General features: G+C 48.8%; 1 protein-coding gene across 1 annotated transcript; it reads right to left on the bottom strand.

The window, feature by feature from the left end:
* Positions 1–7,270: 7,270 nt before the first annotated feature.
* Positions 7,271–19,315, bottom strand: TRARG1 (trafficking regulator of GLUT4 (SLC2A4) 1). Its single transcript, XM_009558470.2, has 3 exons — positions 18,858–19,315; positions 12,129–12,261; positions 7,271–11,149 (listed from the first exon to the last, which is right to left on the bottom strand). Exons 1-3 carry the CDS (start codon positions 19,239–19,241, stop codon positions 11,142–11,144), a joined length of 525 nt encoding a protein of 174 aa, XP_009556765.1. The 5' UTR covers positions 19,242–19,315; the 3' UTR covers positions 7,271–11,141.
* Positions 19,316–19,319: the final 4 nt, after the last annotated feature.

The raw sequence follows: 19,319 nt of genomic DNA, 5'->3' as shown, positions 1-19,319 counted from the left end.
CTCACAGCAGGACTGAGGGAGCTGCTGCCCAGCTCTTCTGAGTTTCCATGCGTTTCAGGAAACGTGAATAGTTTTCAAGCCTATGTTCTACCTTAAATGGAGGGATTTTTTGAACAAAACCCCAACAACCCCTTGGAGATGATCAATTCTTGTAATACTTCAGGGTTACTTCAGCCCAAGTTGTGCCGTGGTGTCTCTGGGAGGGGAAGGAGTAGGGATGTGAAGGATGCTGCTGTGGGGATTTTGGTATTCTGATCCTTTTCCTTCAGGTATGTGTATCTGTTTGGCCTTTGAAAATCATACAATCGTAGAATGGTTTGGGTTAGAAGGAACCTTGCCAGGTCCACTCCTTGCCATGGGCAGGAACACCTCCCACTGGATCAGGGGCTCCAAGCCCCATCCAACCTGGCGTTGAACACCTCCAGGGACAAGGCAGCCATGAGTCCTCTGGGCAACCTGGGCCAGGGCCTCCCCACCCTCACAGGAAAACAGTTCTTCCTAAGATTTCATCTCAATCTCCCCTCTTTCGGCTTAAAAAAAAAATATATCTAAGGCTTCTGGAGGTAGCTGTGTCTTTGCTAGCAGAGCATCACTCTGTGCTCTGCAATGTCAGACAGGCAGATGTTGGTTGTCCTCCACCACCAGCAGCCTCCTTGGGTCTGACCATAGGCACAGCTACATCAGAGGGTGAACTTCTGTGCTTCCTCAGAAAGAAATAAATGTTCCTTCGCTCATCCGCCCTGTCCCTTCTGCCACTGTGGTGCCACTAGTGCCCTTGGGAGGTGACTGTTGGTCTGGCTATAGTCTGGGAGCTCTGGGCAGGATTGGCTGAGCCATGCCGTGACCTGGGCAGGGGAGGAAAAGCCCATTCATTCTACAGCTGTTAAGTTATTTTTTGGGATGCTTCAGCTCACACCAGCTTTGTGTTTTGCAATCGAAACCCAAGGTAAAAATAGAGCAACACTTTAGAGCTTTAAAGATACCAGGTCTTATCAACATTCCTTAAATGTGCACCTGGGCCAGCTGTTTCAGTTCGGAAAGGAATTACAGTGCAGCAGGTGAAGTGCTGGTTTGTTTTTTCTGCCCAACTGGATTTGATGAAGTGATCCGTTTGCATTGATCCTTGCTGGGAAGGAGTATAATATACAGGTTTTATTAAATTGAACCTGAGACCAAATAATTGGAGAAAATGCTTTAGAATATGCAGCCTATAATTAAACATTTCCAAGAGGCAGCAAGTTCCAGCGAGCTCAGCAGAAGGAGGCATTTTGCTGGGAACACTTCCCGTCTTTGCTTTGTTTCATGCTGTGTGCTATTAAAGCAAACAACTTTGCATGCCTCAGAAGCCTTCAGCAGCTCTTGAGCAAGAATAGCAACTAACATTACAGCTAAACTGGAAACAATGAGGGCTATCAGTCCGCCTATATTTATATTGTTTTAACACATAAACTAGGTAGCTCATGGAGAAATCCCCATTGCTCTATTTAAGGCATTCTAGAGATGGCAGGATGGGAGTTTGCATCTTCTGAAGGATCCAGCACTAACCACCATAAACAAAAGGTCCTCATTCAGAGCAGTCCCCTGACCTGCTGCTGCAGTTCATACCATGCAAGGCCAGACTCTCCCCTTTTCAATTGTGTAAATCCTAACTACGGGTCCTTCTACAAAGGTTTTTAATGTCATAGAATCGTAGAATGGTTTTGGTTGGAAGGGACTTGAAATATCCTCATGAAATGTCTCGTTATGTAGATGTGGGAGACGTGGCTCCATCACCGTGACTGCATTTGCGGGGAAACGGTGACAGCTTTGAACAGGAGGCAACGTGCAGAGCCATGCTACAAAAAAAGTCTTCATCTATAAAGAGGAAGGCTGGTTCTAGATAGGAAAATAGGAAGATAGAGGCTTTTGGCACCCTCACAAAGTCACATTCAGTTTTTCCCTGCTCTTTTACTGGACCCTACCAGAAATGTGTTTGGTGAACTTCAACTGTTGAAGGAGACATCAACCATACACCTTAATGTTGTCTTTTTTATTCTCTAGAGCTAAGAACGTGTTCTGTGAGTAGAGAGAAGTTTGAGGTGCAATCTGGTTTTTTTTCCAACCAGTGTTGAGCTACAACCCCTTATATCTCTGCGGACCAGAGGGAGCTGTACTAGAGCCAGGCGTGTGTGTGTGCGCGGCTCAGCACAAGGTCTTGCTGCTGCAGTTCTGTAGCCCTGAGCTCTTCCCTTGCGACTGCGCGATGCTGCTGCCTGTGTGATTGCGGTGGCTGCAGCAGTCCAGGGCTCTGGCTCCTCACAAATGACTCAACAAGAAGTTGTGAATGGCTTTGATGGTGCCCAAGGAAACCCTTTGCTCTACACGCTTGCGTCTTCAACAGCAGCCAGTGTTAGGAATGAGATACAAAAAGAAAACGTTTTCCCTGTGCTTTCAATGTGTAGCTCCTCTCTGGAGCAAAGTCATGGAAACCAGTTGAAGAACTGGTGACCAACTTTTTGTGTTTTGCTTGAACCCCAAAGCTCATGCAAATTTGTTAGTGATTGCAAACATCAAAAGGTGAATGGAGAGCCTATAGTAGAAAATATATACAACATGGAAATTGGATGTAAACCTCTTGCAGTTCCTGTGTGAATCTATTATACATGAGCCCATCAGAGCAGCATATTAATAAAACAGGAGGCTAAAGCACTTGGCACTCCCATCTCTTTAGCGAAACATCAGAGGCGAGGCTGTCAGCTTCGATCTTTGAAGTCTGGAACTTGCATCTGCCCAGCTGCTTTGGTGACACGGTCAGGATGCTCCAAGGGGAACCTCTCCACTGAAGGGAAATCTCTCCATGATATGGGGGTTTCTACATGAGTAAAATCCTCCTCTTCCAAGACAAACCCATTGTTCTTTCCTGCTCTGCCTTCTTGCCTGCTGAATTCTTTAAGCAATACATGAAGAAGGCCAGAGATGGCCTAAAGACCTCGGACATGATGTGCTAACATGCAAATTGCATCTGTTCCTTGAAAGCTCTTCCCACCAGGACCACTCTGTCCCAGTCTTTTGTTACGCATGGGTGCCACCAACCACAACTGCAAGTTTGCTTTGCTGAATAGTGAAAAGTAAGTTACACTGAATTTTCTGAACATCTATGATTTGTTTCTCTATCAGGACAATTAAAAGTGGCTCTTTGGACCTCCCCTGTAATCACACTTATGTTGCCAAGGGCCTTGGTGCAGGCAGTGATGCCCCTTGCACTTCTGGGTGAGCAGAGGCAGCAAGGGGGATGCTGACACTGAATAATACGGGCTTCGTGCAAAACTCCAGCCTTAGAGCAAAACAGGAGTTGCTTTAGTGTGGTATAAGTTTGGACCTGTGTGGCTGTGATTATTCATGACTGGTGGCTCATAAAGGTAGAGGTTTGAGCAGCTGGTATCCTAGAGCTGACACATGCAACTAAACATCAAGAGCACTGATTTAGGTAATGTTACAAGAAAGAGGGTATTTAGGAGGAAGAACCAGAAGATCTAGCTAGTCTTGCAGTTTTCAAAGCAACAGGGAATGGATGCAGAGAAGAAATGTGCTTAATTTGTTAAAAATGCACCAGTGAGCTACAGAGCCGGGCAGGGGATGGGCAATGTGTCGTAAGAGAGGGGCTATGGGAGAAACAAGAAGGCTGAGCTCGTTTTGTTTGAGGCTGCAGAGCAGCTCTGTCTCACTGGGAGTTGTCTGGGCAGTGATGTACCAGTGCCATGCCGCCTCAACCGTCGGAAGCCTTAGGGACAGATCCAGTATTGAGACAAGCTCTGGTTTACAGGGGCTGAGCTTTGCGTTGTGGGCAGCAGCAGATCTGGAAGAACTAATTACTGTTCCTTTGATCGTCTTGCGAGATGCACATGAGGATAACGCATCTGTTTTTCATGAGTTCGTGAACATTTATTCTGCATCCTCTCTGCCTTTGAGTTCCTGAGCAGTTTTCCTATTTATTTATTTTTTGCTACCCAAAAATAGCAGCTTGCGTCCTTAAGAAAGGGAAAGGGGTGTTTATCATAACGGTGCCTATGGAAGGAAGACCAAAGCTTTTACTCTGTCACATCAGAGGTAAGGGATTTGGGTTCAGACCACAGAGGTGGTCTTGAATGGTCTGTTTATACCGCTGCCTCACCAACACAGGCGTAAACGTTTTCTAAACACCCAAATCTCTTTCATTACAGTGTTTGTTGCTGAGTATTTACCCAGTGGGCTCCATCTGCTGAGCTGCCGATGGGGAACTGGAGCCCTGGACCTCCCGGGTGGTGCTGGTAGCTCCTTATTGTGCCTGTTTTGGTGGGGAGTCACCTGCCTCTGCCTTGGATGGAGCCTCACTGGCAGGGCTGTTAAGTACGTTTGCTGCTGAATCACGCTGCGGGCTGCCAATATTGCAGCGAATTTCCATCTATCTTTTTTCCATCATAGACATGGAGGAAAGTGGAAGTGCTGTGTTTGATACCAGCTCTGAGGCCGTGAAGCCTTGGTTTTGATCCATCCTGGTGGTGATGGTTCATGCTTTGTGTGTGCTGGTTTGCTGGAAGAGGGAAGGAGTTGTCCTCGGGAAGCTGCAGGAGTGTGTTTGTTACCTCCAGTAAGTCCTACCCTGAAGTCTGGGCAGCTTGAGCATATTGCTACAGAGCAAAGAGTTGTGTAAGACGACTAATTCATCTCAGACTTGGCAAGTCTTCTTTCCAGGCTGAGCTGGGTTGGAAGCTGCATTGCCATTCATTCCCGGAGGATGCCAGCATGCAGCCAGAGGAGGGTGTTAGGATTCAGTTGAATGAGGTGGTTGTGCAACTGATCTTCAGTACAGATCAGTAGCCTTGACAGACTTGTGTGCCATTACACAGAAATAACCACTGGTAGAGACCCAAAGTGCGTTTTATATACAGTCAACAGCTTCCCAGTCTGGTTAGAAAAATTCCTCCTAGGAAAACACCAAAGCCAGCGTTTTTGGTAACGGCTGAATTTTCAAGCCTTGGCTTAAAACACTTAAAAAGGGCTTGCTGGGAGCTGCTTGAATTTAGGCTTTTTGAGCAGAGATCAAATATTGCTGTGCTTTCTTGAAATCTGTGAGTTTGATCGATAATTCTGGGGTGTGAGCAGATTTGGAAGCTGTTCTCTCAGACCTGGTTGTACACCAGTGACCTGGAGTTGCAGGGCCACCACTGACAAGCAGTTCCCAGGGACTGCTCCTCATCCCACCCTTGTGTGCTGCCTGCAAGGAGGGTTTTCCTGCTTTCCTGGGCAGGGATGCCCTATGGCATGGCCAGAGGGAGTCCTCCTGCAATAGTTGTGCTTTCCGAGGAGCTCGGTGCCACTCGTTGGGCTGATCTGTCTGGACCTTTCTCTCCTCTGACTTGTGCTGTTTTCCTCTGCATTTTGCTTATGTGTATTTATTTGCAACCCGCTGTCCCCAAAATACCAGCTGATCTACTTGCTCTCAAAGTGCAAAGCAGTAGTTAAATGAGTAGTTTGGATATTTTTTTTCTCATTTAGACAGAAGAAACAAGTTCAGCTTTGACCATGCATGTTACATTTTAATTTTTTTCTCATGCCAAGAAATACAAAGAAAGTATATAAGATATACCATATCATCCTGCAGAAAAAGAAACATCTACCAGCAAAGAGAAGTGCCCAGCTGCAATTCCTGATGTGTTCATGCTGTATGTGAAACACGGCTCTTCCAGTTTGGCTTCAAAACAGGAGGAGCCGGTGCATGGGCAGTGGTTGTGGCAGTGTTGGGGCGGGGGTAGACCCTGCACTTCCACCCAAAGAATCATCTCCTGGGCACCATCTAACAAGAGCACCTGCTCCAAAGTGGTATCAGAGTTGCCTTGGCAAATCCTGCACGAGTTTCCTTTCTGATGTTTCTTGTCCTGGATGGGTATTTATAGATTTGAATTTTGCTACCTACTGGTGTCAGCAAATGCTTTATAGATATTCCCACTTTGAAAAGGCTGCTTCCCCCCCGGCCCCCTCGGCTTGTGCCCAGGCATGGGAGTTTTCAGTCTGAACCAAACTGTCTTTGCCAAAATTAAAAGATGTACACTGAAAGAAAATTGACCCTAAATCTGAAATTATTTCAACTTGACTCTGCAGCCCTGGCTGTGGTTCTGTGATAAGAAACAAAGTGGCAGGGCAGCGTTGGGGTATCAAGAAGATAGAAATAAAGTCATGGGACCAGCCCAGCGGGTGCGTTCCTGGAGCCTCTCCCTGGGCTCAGACCAAATGGAAATGGAGTTTTAGTTTTATCTAAAAGGCAGGATCTGCTCCCCTTGTCTGCATGGAGAAGTTTGTGTTTGAAAGGTCAGCCACCGCAGTGGTAGATGCTGAAGGTCAGAGCCTTGAGAGGAGCAGGTTCCCTACCCCTCCATAACCCCTTTCAGCAAAGTCCAGCAATGGCATCTCATTGCCAAAAAGACCTGTTCCAGATTAAAGGAAAGGAAAAGGATGGGAGGCAAGAGCTTGTGAGACTCATGCGTTGCTCTAGGGGTAGAACTGCTGCAGGGAAGACACATTAAACTGGGAAAGATAGGGGGAGAGAGAGGGATAAACTGGAACAGAGTGGTATGCTGACCAGAAAAAGCGAACTCATCTTTAGCACAGCAAACTTGAAATCAAATCTTTTGTACCTTTTTTTCCTCCTTTTGTGTTCAAGGCCCTTTGGTCTCTTCTGCAGGCCCCAGCCAGAGCATTGCTGTGACCAACTGACTCAAGCTAGTCCTTTTCCGACTGTCAGTCATTGCCTCTCATGAGAAGCTGGTATGAAACCAAGCCCGCTCATCTGCTCAGCAGCAGTGAATTGCCTGTTCAGCTTAAGCCTTCGATCTAGCATCACTGTACCCAGCAAGGACTCTCCTGTGCCTTCCTGCAGAGCCTGTCTCTCTCCCAAACCCTGGGGAGCAGAGCTCGGGAAAACCAATGCCAGAGAGGTGCCATCAGCCATCCGCTCTGCTTGGAGACTCTTTCCCAAGCAGTGCAAACTATGTATTTATATCCCACCAGGACCTCACACTTGTCGATCGTAACTCCTACTTCAATTTACATTTAGAGACGTTTCCCACCTTCTCCATCTCTTCAGCAAGCTATCCTCCTACTTCGCTGTCAGGTAAGGCTGGATTGCCACCGCATCACTTGGATCTCTTGCCTTTCCCCTATTGCCTGCTTCACTAGGGGGTAGAAGTTGGCCAAATCCTGAGGGGTTTGTGACTGTTCTAGTTGTGAATCCAGAAAACTCGATTCTGATGTGCTGAGAGGAGGCTGCAGCAGGTGGCAAAGAGCTGTGACATAAGTAATGGGGCTTGTGTGTAGGGATGGAGGGGGAAAGTCTTTTCATGAGATACTTTTTGTGATTACCCTCCTGTGTGCTAAAAACAAAGTTAAAGAGAGGAGTGATTGTGCCTGGATGTGAAAAGCAAGATGCACTGAGGTGAACACTGCATCGGGGAAAACCTTGAAGGATGCTTTTTTTTCCCCAGATGAACACCAAAGGAGGAACCGTGCCTGCTGGTGGCCTCAAGATGAAGTTCTGCCATGATTTAGCTCCTCATAACACAATCACAGGGGAGGGGTGTGTCAAGGGCTGAGGGCTCAGCAACGTTTTCCTTTGCAAATACAAACTCATGCACCCAAAGGAGCCAAGCAGGCAGCTGAGCTGTGATAAAACCCTATGTGAGTGGAGAGCAAGGATCCAGTGGCAAAATTTTGCAAAATATAAGGCTGCAAAATGTATGGAGAAGTGGTGGGAGAGCAGGGAGAAGAGACTTTCCAGATTCCCCTGGGGAGTTTATTTCTCTGGTCTGGACAGCCACGTTACAAGGAGAGAAAATATTTTGTCAGGAGTGACTGTAGAGGCTTTCCTCTGGATTTACGTGTAAGATAAGAACCAAAAAGCAGTATTCAAGAGTGCAAAGCAGTGCAATCGTATCTGGTCAGAAAGAAGCTTAAAAATGGAAGGTGTTTAAGTGTCTTAGTTTTTCTTTTTTATTATACTTAATAGTGAGAGGAGAAGCAGCCGCCTCAGCAGCCTGAGGGTGTGGGCTAAGGCAGGAGGCACAAATCACATTTGGGTGCTTGCAACAAATCATCACTGCGGGGTTTTGGGGGAAAGCTTCTGCTTTCTCTTAGGTTCAGATGAGATCTGGTACCTCTGCTGCTCCCTTCTTCCCCAGCCAGGGGCTTTTCAAGGATCATTGCAGCTGCCTCGTGAAGCCCCCTCGTTCCTACAATTGCAGGTATCCCAGTCAATTTTGATGTGTAGTGTGTGATTCCCTCGATCCCTTTGGAAAAATCATATTCAAAGGAAATCTGTGTTCATACGTGATTCTATGAAGGAGGAGAAAGGAAAACAGCTTTTTTTTCTGGAGCTGCGTGGTGCACGTGACTCTGAGCAACTTTACCATCCGTGCAATTAGAGCAGTGTAACGCTAACCCACCTCGTAGGGGGTGGCAAGGTTTAATCCTTTAAGTGTGCTAAAGCACTTTAGATGAAAGGCTTTATATAATGATAAAAGAGCATTTAAATTCTTACTTAGTAAATAATTGCCACTCTCAAGTACTGTAACTCAGTGCAGCAGTTTCCCTTGAATGTTGTCTCTTCTCAGAGCTTGCTCAGCTCTTCCCATAAGCTGAATTTCAGTGGCTCGAGGAGCAAAAGGCAGAAGATGCACAGGCAGACAGCACTGCCCTTCCATAGCTCAGGAAAACTACTGTGTTTCCCAGCTAGCAGCTTTTGTGTTCAGGCATTAAAGAAGGAAGTGTTTGGGGGATTTGATGGAATTTCATCAACCGTAAGGTAAGAGTTTGAATGTCCGAGGGAGAGCTTCTGCTGAGCTCAGGAAGAGGAGATCTGGTGCCAAGGAGCACCCTGGCAGCAGCTGTGGGTGGGAGCTCTCAGCCAGCTCAACGGCTCCTGTTTGCTGAAGCTCACGAAAAAATGAACTGCAAAAGAAAGATTGCAAATTTGGTCCATTTTAGAAGCCAGCAGTTTGTAATAAAGTGCTGGCAAAGGGGTGGATGGGAATGGAGGCCAAGAAGGCGCTGTGTTGATGTGCTATTGCTCTGGAATCCCTTTTAATGTAGAGAAAAATGCTAACGGTGTGTCTAAGGGATTTGGCTTTCTTAGCCCCTGCATTCAAATATAACTTAGTGAAAGAAAACACTTTAAAGAGGAGCTGTCAAACAGCTGACAAAGAGAATTTCCACAGCAAAGCCCATGGCTTTGCCCATTAATTACAAGAGAGGGACCACAGCGTGGGTTTACAATGGACCCCTGCCCTGCGCTGACCCCTCACGTGCACACTTGCCCACTCACATGCTCCAGAGAAGAAGTGAGTGCCAAGCAGTTACCGTGTTGTGCCTTTTCTTAGGGTGTGTGGTCGATTCTCCATGTAGACAAGCCCTCGGAAGCATTAAATTTGGTCTAAGGTTGGGGTATTTTTTTCAGGAGATTGAGGACGGGGAGCAGAAATGCCCTGAAACACCTGATTTTTCAGTGCAGTCCGTATTTCTAGGTCCCGGGCTATCAGCTGGAGACAAGAGAAAGGCTGGATGTAGCTCTTGGCCATGTACTTGTGCCTTCAAGGTTGTGATAAAAGAGAGAGGCTCAGCTAATACAGAGCCAGTGGATACGGCCAGAAGCCATCTACAAATCCTGAATAAAATAATAGGCTATGAAACTTTGCATAGTCTGGGTGGCCAGAGAGAGGACCAACCCCAGTAACAACCGTGGCAAGGACAGGGTGGGCAGGGGTGAGAGAAGGGATGGGGCTGGATGGATGGTCAAGAGAGCGTGTTGGGACCCGATCCTGTGGGAAACGGCTGAGAAGCCATGTGTTGTGGAAGACATGGTAGGGCATGGGATACCTATAGGCAGATCAGGAGGAGAGAAGTCTATTTTCTTGTTATGTTAAATATAAAACATTAAAAAATAATACTGCTTGTGGAACTGACCCCAGCGAGCTCTGGGGTTGCTGGAGATTTTCAGAGATGCAGAAGAGCGTCTGAGAGGTTTGGGGGCAGGACTGGGGATCTCCAACTCCTCTGTGCCTGTGGAAATCTCCTGGAAGTCCGTAAGCTTAAGCCCAAAAGGGTCATGGAGATGAGCACTGACAGTGGCGGGGCTTGGATCACATGGAAGCTTTTTTTGTGAGGGACATGACATGACATAAATGTGTAAGTAGGTAGAACGGGCTCTCTGTGCCTTGGTACTGCTGCTACAGATTAACCAGGCTCTTTTCTCAGCTCCACAAATATTAACCTCACTTTGGGTGCACAGAGAGAGAAATGTGTTGGTTAACAGCGAAAGCATTATTTTTCCTTCCGTTAAAAACCCCACCATGGGGTTGGGGTGAGGAGGAGCCTGGCGTTCTCATGCAGCAACATTCTGCTCTGCCAGCTCTGAGACCTGCCCTAACTGATAAAAGAGCTTGTAGGAACAGACATGGAGAACATTCCCAAAGGCATGCAAATGGTCATTGTCTCTTTTTTTTTTTTTCATCAAAAATACAAAAGCACCCACCACATCCTCCAGCTTTTACAACTGCGTTTTGTTCGGAGCAGAGCCATGGTCCTGCTGCAGCTCTGCTCTCCCTCCTCCGTGGAACAGCTCTCAGCTCCTGATGGCAGTTTGAGCTTTGTTTTTTTTCACAGAGACAAAGAATTTGATGATTTAAAAACCAACAACCTCCCAAAAATTCAGTGACTTCTGCCAAAACTCTTAGGAGGGTTCCTCAGAATGTCCTGTTCTTGCCTTAAATTTTCTTTTAAAATAAGCTTCACTCTTGAAACTGTCTTCTCCTCTTGTACTTTAGTTGTCTCCCCACTCCGTGAGTTTTGCTGGAGGGGAATGAGGTAGTGGATTTCCCCCTTCTCCTCTCTGTTCGGCATCCAATGTTCATTCCCATTTATTCTTGCGATGTTTTTTTATCCCATCACTTGTACAAACTCATTTCCAAGAGGCGGTGAAGTAGAAGCATGCATTCCTTCAGATGGCACTCCAGAGCAGGCTGTCTAGGGCTGCCCACCTACACTGTGACAATTTTTTGTTGCAAGGCCGAAAGTAAAAACCCCAAAAGGGAAGTTGTCTTCCTCCTCTTCGAGGTATCTGCATGCTAAAACGTCTTCTAGGAAACTGTAAAATAAAAAGAGTCTTTGGGCAGCTTCCAGTACTGACAGGTGTTTCCCTAATGCTCTTGGTTTGGGCTTGGAGTGTTTCTGAGGTTCCCATTTGCCTGAGCTGCACTGCCATTGGTCATTCTGGATTTCATAGAATCATAGAATGGTTTGGGTTGGAAGGGACCTTAAAGCCCATCCAGTTCCACCTCCTGCCATGGGCAGGGACACCTACCACTGGATGAGGTTCCTCAAAGCCTCATTCAACCTGGCCTTGAACACCTCCAGGGATGGGGCAGCCACGGCTTCTCTGGTAAGACTTTGTAAGGTCTCATCTCAATCTCCCCTCTTTCAGCTGAAAATCATTCCCCCTTATCCTATCTCTGCACTCCCTGATAAAAATCCCCTCCCCAGTTTTCCTGTAGGCTCCCTGTCAGTACTGGAAGCTGTTCTAAGGTCTCCCCAGAGCCTTCTCCAGACTGAACCACCCCAACTCTCTCAGCCCGTGCTTGTAACCTGTTTTGGTAGGAGGGTTTGTGTTTGGGAGGTTCCCCAAACATTTTGGTATTGCATTTCTAGGCAGGCTGGTTTGTGTCCCCAAACCCTTTAGATTTACCCCACTAGACTTTTCTAAACCCACCACAGCTTTTGCCAGGACAAGACTTTTCACCAGAGGGACCTTGTATGGTCACTGCTGCACTGTGGGATTGCACAGGAAGGACTTCCCATTCTAATCAGTTGAACAGTGTGGCGCTGCAGAAAGGAGCGCATTCTCCAAGGTGTTTTGCACACATTTGTGCAGCTGATGATGCTCAGACCAGCCTGGACCATACTGGTGCTTTGTGTCCTACCACTGCAGGTGGGGTGGGAATGGAGCACCACCTGTCCTAGAGTGGTGGTGGATGGTAGGCAGGTGTATCCTATACACTAGGCTGGAGACGGGAGCTGTGTGAGGTTCCTGCTTTAGCTGGGCTAGTGAAAAGGGAAGGAGATGTTACCTTTGAAGCTGAGTGAAATGTAGAGCACGATGATGATGGTCCCCAGGACAATGGAGACAGTGCTGAGCAGCCTGGCCATGCGGCCGAGTCGCCGGGCTCCATCCAAGTCCCCTTGCTGCCCGCTATTCCTTGACTGAGGGGAGACAAAGAAAGAGGCTCTTGAGAACAGCTGCGGCTCTGGGGTTACTCTCTAGCTGTAATCCCCAAAATTGAGAGCCACTGCATCAGTGGGGTTCGATCAGCTATCCCAGGCTCTCACAGGATGGCATCTCTCTGTGAGCTCATGGCTTTGACCACTTGTGGTCTTGCTAAAGACCTGGATGCTGCCCTGGGTAGGAGTTGAACTGCCTCAAGCCTGTCTTTTACTGTTGTGACTAAGAAACAGCCCCGGCGTGGGACAGGAGGCACAGATGAGCCCTGGCCAGCAGCAGCCCCCATTCTGAATCTTTCATGGAAAGCCCTGAAATTCTTGACCTCAATCCCCAGAACAGCTCTCTTCTATGGGGGGCTGCATCCCCCCGGGGTACCACTCCACTTCTGCAGCTTGCATGCAGGAAAAGCATCCTGCCTTCATCAGCTTCTGCAAATTTATGTGTTAAGGGGCAACGTGTATCGTGAGTTTAACTCTAGCTGACAAACTAGGGGAAAAAAAAGCAGTGACATTTCCATAGCAGCATGTGGCCTTTTTGCTGGCTGCTGGAGATGAACGTGTGTGAGAGGAACAGGCTTTGATGAAATGGGCAGTAACTGCTGGCTTTCATCTTGTGATGCGATGTACTTTGGTGCCTCTGTGTTACCCTGAATTTCTGCATCAACGTAGATGGTTGTGTTCACCATCTCTGATTTTAAGTGCAGTCCTCTGACAGTGAATTCCTGCTCTTGCGTGCGCTGCAGGGAGAGAAGGAATAGCCCATACAGCTTCTCTATTCTGCTTCTAGGTTCATTGTGATTTCCCCTGCTGCTCTATTGATTTCTTCAGGCAATTTAGTGAGAGCTTTCCTCTGCTCTGTAACTAAAAGAAAGGGCTCCCTGGCTGTGACAGGGATGGGAGAAGGCACTAAGAGGTGCTTGGAAATTGTTGTGTGTAAACTCATTAAGAGTTGAAGAGAGTCAGAGCTAGAACAAGACTTGCCTGGCGCTGGTGTTCAGTGGACCCTGGTGTCTTATCCGGAGGCTCTCAGTGGGATAAATGGCAGCGGTTCTCGTCTTTGGAAGCAAGCAGCAACCCAGGGTGGACGAAGAACTCGGCTTGGAGCTTCCCTTGGAGGCTTTGCATTTCACTGCTCAGTCAGGGCTGGCAAACCATGGGCTTGGCAGAGATCCAGACCCTGGGGGCATTGCTGAGGGGGTGTTAAACGAAGCTTCCCCAGGGTCTGCCCTGCAGGGCTGCTGGGGCCACAGATGCGAGGGGCTGGATGTGTTTAGCAGGATTTGGCTCACACTCAAAGGGGAAAGAAATGAGACTGGATGAGCATGGGCTCACCAGCACCTTGCCTGGTGCCTGATGGGACACTGAGGGTGATGTTGTAGCCTGATTCCTTCAAGCTTCGGTGCCAGCTTTCTTGCTGCCTCTGCTCAGCAGCACCGCTGATCCTCTCAGCAAGAGAAGCCCCTACCTGAGCTAAACACATGCAGCAACCTGAGGTGCAAGCACAGCTCATCAGATAAAGTATAATGTAATACACAGATGCATCATAAACTTCCAGAAAAGTGATTAAATAGGGAACGGTGTTGATTTTTGCTCTTCTAGTTGGCAATCATTTGGTTCCCAAGTGAAAAACACCGAAAGTAAGAATTCCTGGTGAAGGAGAAGCATTACTGCTGAGAGGAGAGCCCAAAGTGCTCCCCAGCCTGCTGGAGCAAGTGTGCTGGGCTTCCTGCCCTTGGTTGAGGGAGGACCTAGCACTTAGCAGAAAGGCACTACCACGGGGAGGTAGTGAGGTGAAATTGCTCACCATGCGTCAGCATTCGCTGCGTGTGCGATGGAGAGGCTGGAGCCCCTCCATCAGCAAAACAGGAGCTGCCTGCTCGGGAAGAGGCAGACGGTCTGCAACTAGCACAGGTCTCCTGACCATAAAGCCTTCCCAAATTCACGCAGAGCCCTTCTGCCTTCTGTGAAATGCATTGGGAGGGGGTTTTGGAGGGAGGGGAAATTGGATAAGGAGTTTTAAGGTCCATCAGTAACATTTTCACCTATTAAGAAGGCTTGGAGTGGGGGAAAAGGGAGCCCAGCACATGGGTCTGTTGCCTTGATCTGGTGGAGGAGTTGGGCAAAATTCTTCTCAATCACACTGCAGACAGGGTTTTGCAGATACTATAACTGAAGCAGTTAGTCTTCCTTTAGAGATGCTTTTAAGCATTTAACATTGTTACATGGGTTAAAGGCTTCTTTTCCCACCCTGTCCACCTCCAGCTCTGCTGCCTTGGCCGAGCTGGGTCTCAGGAGAAGAGGGAGATGCAGGGCCAGCAGCTCCTTGTGACCCCATACCATGTGCCAGCTCCTCCTTTCGGAGGAGCAGCTAAAACTGGGAAAACTCCAAGGTAAAAAAAAAAATAAATACGTAAATACGGTAGTTAAGAAGAGTTAAAGGTGGAAGGGTATTAAAACAATCCCACTTTCTTTCAAAAAATGTGTATCTCAGAAATAACAACTGCGCTGGAAAGGGTTCCCTGTCAAATGTTCGAGAAAAAAAGAAAATTAGGAGTCAGAAGGCCTAGCACAGCTCCAGCAGTGACTGTGAAACCTCGTTGAGAATTCAAATGAACAAATACTTGATGTTAATAACCCATTTCCCTTTCATCTTGCTTTAATACCCTCTAGGCAGCAGCATGACCAGAAGGTCACCAGCCCCACCCAGGCTGCACGCTGGCTGCCGCTCCATAGGGCTCAGGTAGGTAAAAAGCAGCTTTGAAGGTTTCCATGTATTTATTTCAGTTCCATCACCATGTAAATAACGTAGTGGAGCTTTAAAGAGACAACTGCTTCCATGCATCCCTGCAAACATCCCACTCCGCTCCTGTACCGCTTTGTATAGCAACATCCCCACCACTGGCACCCGGGGAGCTCAAGACCTTGTTCCTTCTCGTCTTGACACAGAATTTGACAGGCAATATCTAAAATCAATGGGATGCAGCCAAGAGCCTATTTTCATTATGAAATAGGTGGTGACAAAATGAAGCCTTGTGGGCTGGTGGCGAGAGGTGGGGAGGACGTGGTAGCCCAGGGATTGGCAGGATCCCTGCCCTGCTCCCTCGCAGCTTCCAGCATTTGGGATTTTTTTTTTATGGCTGCAATTTTTGTAACAAGTGTAATATTTTTGGTAGGTGTGGTTCAGATTGCAGTGAAATACGCAGTTTTAGCTGTCTTCTAGGGAAAAAATATAGGCTAAAGAATTCAATGTATTTATCACTACAGCTTCTGGAAGTGTTGACTGCTCATTTACCCTGAACAATTATGACAACACACCAGCATTGCCATGGGGTGTTTAGCAAGCATTTGTTACTGTACATTTATTATTCAGTTGGAACGGTTTGATTATAGCTCTCTAGTATCACTAATCCTGTGGTTTGCTTTCCACATAAAAACATGAACATCTTGTTTATTAATCAAGACCTGCCGAGGCAAAATATCACAGAAGGGCTTGAGGGCTACGGGGGAGTGAGGTGCTGTGGATGTGCCAAGGGACTCGGATTACAACGGAGCAGTACGAAAATCTAAAGGACCCTGGAAGTGGGGCTGAAGGGCAGGCTGTACCACAGCACCTGTGGGGCCAGGTAAGTCTGAGTGATTCAAAAAAGTTATTAATCTTAACTGTTACCTGCTCAAGTTACCATTCCCAAGGTTTTTTTACCCTAATAGATCACCTAGGTTGCCTTGTTGCAAATGAAGGCAATTACTTTTCTGTCCTAGTCCCACAGACAGAGAAGATAAATCGTCACCTCCTCTTCCCCAAAATCTTTCCCAGTTTATGAACCAGCTTTGGATGCACTCTGCTGCCTTCCACCAGTTACTCAGAATAAATCATTAATCCTCGACACTTGTGTTTTGTTGAAGAAAATATTCTGAAAGAGGTATAAGTCAACATCAGACTTTGATGACTGTGCCAGTTGAAATGAGTAAGGATAGTTTGACTTCTCTCACATCTTTTGGTAATGACAGTACTTATTTTGGACACCAAATGCTGTGCCCTTGGTGGTACTTCATGCTGGTTCTGGTTGGATTTACCTTTATTTTTCACTTCTTCACTTCATTTGTTCAGAGTTTTATATGGTAGTAAGTGACATCTCTGCTTCTTTCCCAAGTTTAGTAGGAAGCGGAAGGGATTTGGTAACAGCAATATAGCATGCGTGTGTGTGCGTGTGTGGTACCGGCCCTGCCCTGCACGGGTCCTATGCAGGTGCGCTGCCCTTGTGTCCATCAGCCCTGCTCTCCAGCTTGGGGAGGAACCTGGGACCCTTAGTACAGCCAGGTCCTCACTTGGTCAAGAAATTGCATCCAAGCGTCAATGGCAGAGCCTCCCAGTAATGCATTTCCATGAGACCAGTGTTATCAGAAACAGCATGGGGACTAGAGATTTTTTTTCCACTTTTGGCCACAGGCCCTGCTGGGATCAGAGAGCAGCTTTTGCAAAATGATTTATGAGACAGTAAACCCAAAAGCATTCATTTGCTTTCCTCTCTGGTCGCTGCTTATTATCCAGAAAAAAAAAAAGCTTTCATGTGCAAAAAGCATTGACTTAGGAAAGAAAAACACAATTGCAGAGCTAAAGGAACATCAGCACATTGTGGAAAGGCCACGCAGGCACTGGGAATTGTGAAAACCCGGTTCCTACTGAGATTTGTGCCAATCAGGCACTCCTGAGTTTTGTTCTGTGGGGAGTCCTAGGCCTGTGGGAGACTCAGTGGTCTCTGGGAACTAAATTCCTCAGTGGTGTAAGTAGGTGAAACATCAGCTGATGCCCCAAGAGCTGTTCCCGCTGGCTGAAGGACCCAGCCAGGTGTTTCCTGGCTCCTTAGGATCAGCACAGAGCAAAGATCGCTCCCTGTCCCACTCCGCTAGCACTGTGAGGAGGTCCCTGGGTGGTAGGTGGATGGGTGTGTGTGATGGAATAGGCATGGTCGGGTGCAGAAAGAGCAGCAATAAATTGTGTCTCATAGGACAGGGAGTACAGGGGTGACTGTGAAGCCGCCAGATGATGCACATTGGCTACTAATGTGCTATGTGTGCTAAAAACCTTGTCCTGGAGAACAAGCTCATCCAAGTGTGCATTCTGCCTCGGTGGCCCCAGAGGGCTGGGGTTGGGCTTCCCCTTCCCCACCTCTGGGTGGGCTCTGGTCAGTGCTGTCAAGGGCCTTGGACACCGAGGCCATTACTGCCTTACTGGTCCTGCCTCCCTTTGGGCTTAACACAGTGAATACTCAACACCAGTACCTTGGCGTCTAGTGGTATTAACTGGCTCCTGCTCTTTTTTCAGTGTTTACTCTTCTACTCCATAGGGCTTGTGTGGCCTAAGGCACATCCTTACTGTGCTGAAGGCTCTGACGCCTGCAAGGGAGAGTGTGAGAATCTATTTTGCATGAAGGCTAATGTGGTTGGAAAATCCCCGTGAGAGACCTTGTTTATTACCATGGATATGCAATACCCAGCTGCTTTCCCTCTCTTTGCAGTGCAAAGCCAAACAAGGCTGGCTGGCTGGCTTCCCTCTATGCTGCCTAAACAGGCTCCGCCACACAACTGTACTACGCAGATGACAGCTGGCACAGGCAGAAATGTTGATTCCTCCTCAAAATGGAAACTGGCCTCTCTAGAGGGCTTTCTGTGGCAACCGCCAGTGTGTGTGTTCACGTTGTTGGTGGTTTTGGGGAAAGTGCTGGCTGCAGGTAGCCCTCAGTATATTTCTGTGTGGTAAGCTGGTAACTGCTTCCCTTAGCTGATTTCAATGAAAAAAATTGCCTCCATTGCAAAACAAAGCCATAAAAGCTGCCTTGGGGGTGTAAAGCAGTGGGGTGCCTTGAGGGGTAAGGGGGAAGCTGGACCTGCAATGCTGTGCTGGGAGTGCTGAGCCACCTGTGCCTGAGGAGGGTGGGAGGCCGCTGGCTTTCTTCTCCCCTGCTCTGATGTTGGTGTGTTTTCCAAGATATGGAGGATGCTTAATGCAGAGAATTCCTTCTCCAGGGCAACTAAAAGAGCTGCAGGTGTAGCCTATCCCTTTGAAGTGTCCGAGGACAAGAACCTGCCTCCAGCCAGGGTTTCCCCAGTGCTGCAGGAGGTGTGGAGGGGGCTCCTTTCTCCCTGCATCGCCTCGCAGCTTCCTTGGGAAGCCTGGCGAGCTCAGGAACGCTGCCATCCAGGGCTGGACACACTGGCGGCAGAGGCTGAGCTTTCCAAAGCCAACGGGCCTCCCTGGGTGTGTCACAATCCTACTGCCAAATTCCGAACCACCCTTCTCCATCCCTCCCTTGTCCCGGCAGCCTGAGGAGCCCCTGCCCGCCTCCACCCGGATCTCAATGGAAGCGTCGTGCGGGAGCCGAGCAGCGGCACAGCCCTACTGAGCTCCCCGCGCTCCTGGCTGGGCTGCGGGAGCTTCTCCCGCCCCGGACCCCCGTCGGTCAGCACCGCGGACAGCTCCGGCGCCCCGGACCCCCGTCGGTCAGCACCGCGGACAGCTCCGGCGCGGCCCCGTCGGGGAGGGCGGGCGGATCCCGGCACGCGGGGGGTCCCGCACTCACCATGATGGAGAAGACAAGGCCCACGATGTTGATGGGCCAGACGGGGCAGAAGCAGGAGAACATGGCGAGCACCAGGTAGTCCCGTGGGCGGCCCTGATCCGGTGCCGCTGTGCTGGTGGCCGTAGAAGAGGCTCTGCCCAGGCTGAGCCGGGACGGCGAGAGCGGAGCCGCCTCCAGGTGCCCGACCGACACCGACTTGTAGGCGAGCCCGTGCCCGTTGCGCTCCGCCTCGGTGGTCAACGCAGCCGTGAAGGATTTGGAGCCGCGGAGGCCCTTCTCCTCTCGGCTTTCGGTGGCCGCCAGCAGCTTCTCGGTCTCCTGGAAGCGGGTGGGCAGCGCCGTGCCCGAGCCCGAGCCCCCGGGCGCGGCGCCGCCGCTCGCCATGGCCCGGCGGAGCGGGCTCCGAGCTCGCCCCGCCGCCGCTGCTCTGCACTCGGGGCCCACCGCCCCGCGGGAGGCCGT

Source organism: Cuculus canorus, chromosome 20 (assembly GCF_017976375.1).
Source record: "Cuculus canorus isolate bCucCan1 chromosome 20, bCucCan1.pri, whole genome shotgun sequence".
NCBI classification, from domain to species: domain Eukaryota; kingdom Metazoa; phylum Chordata; class Aves; order Cuculiformes; family Cuculidae; genus Cuculus; species Cuculus canorus.
This window is presented reverse-complemented; position numbering and strand designations above follow the sequence as displayed.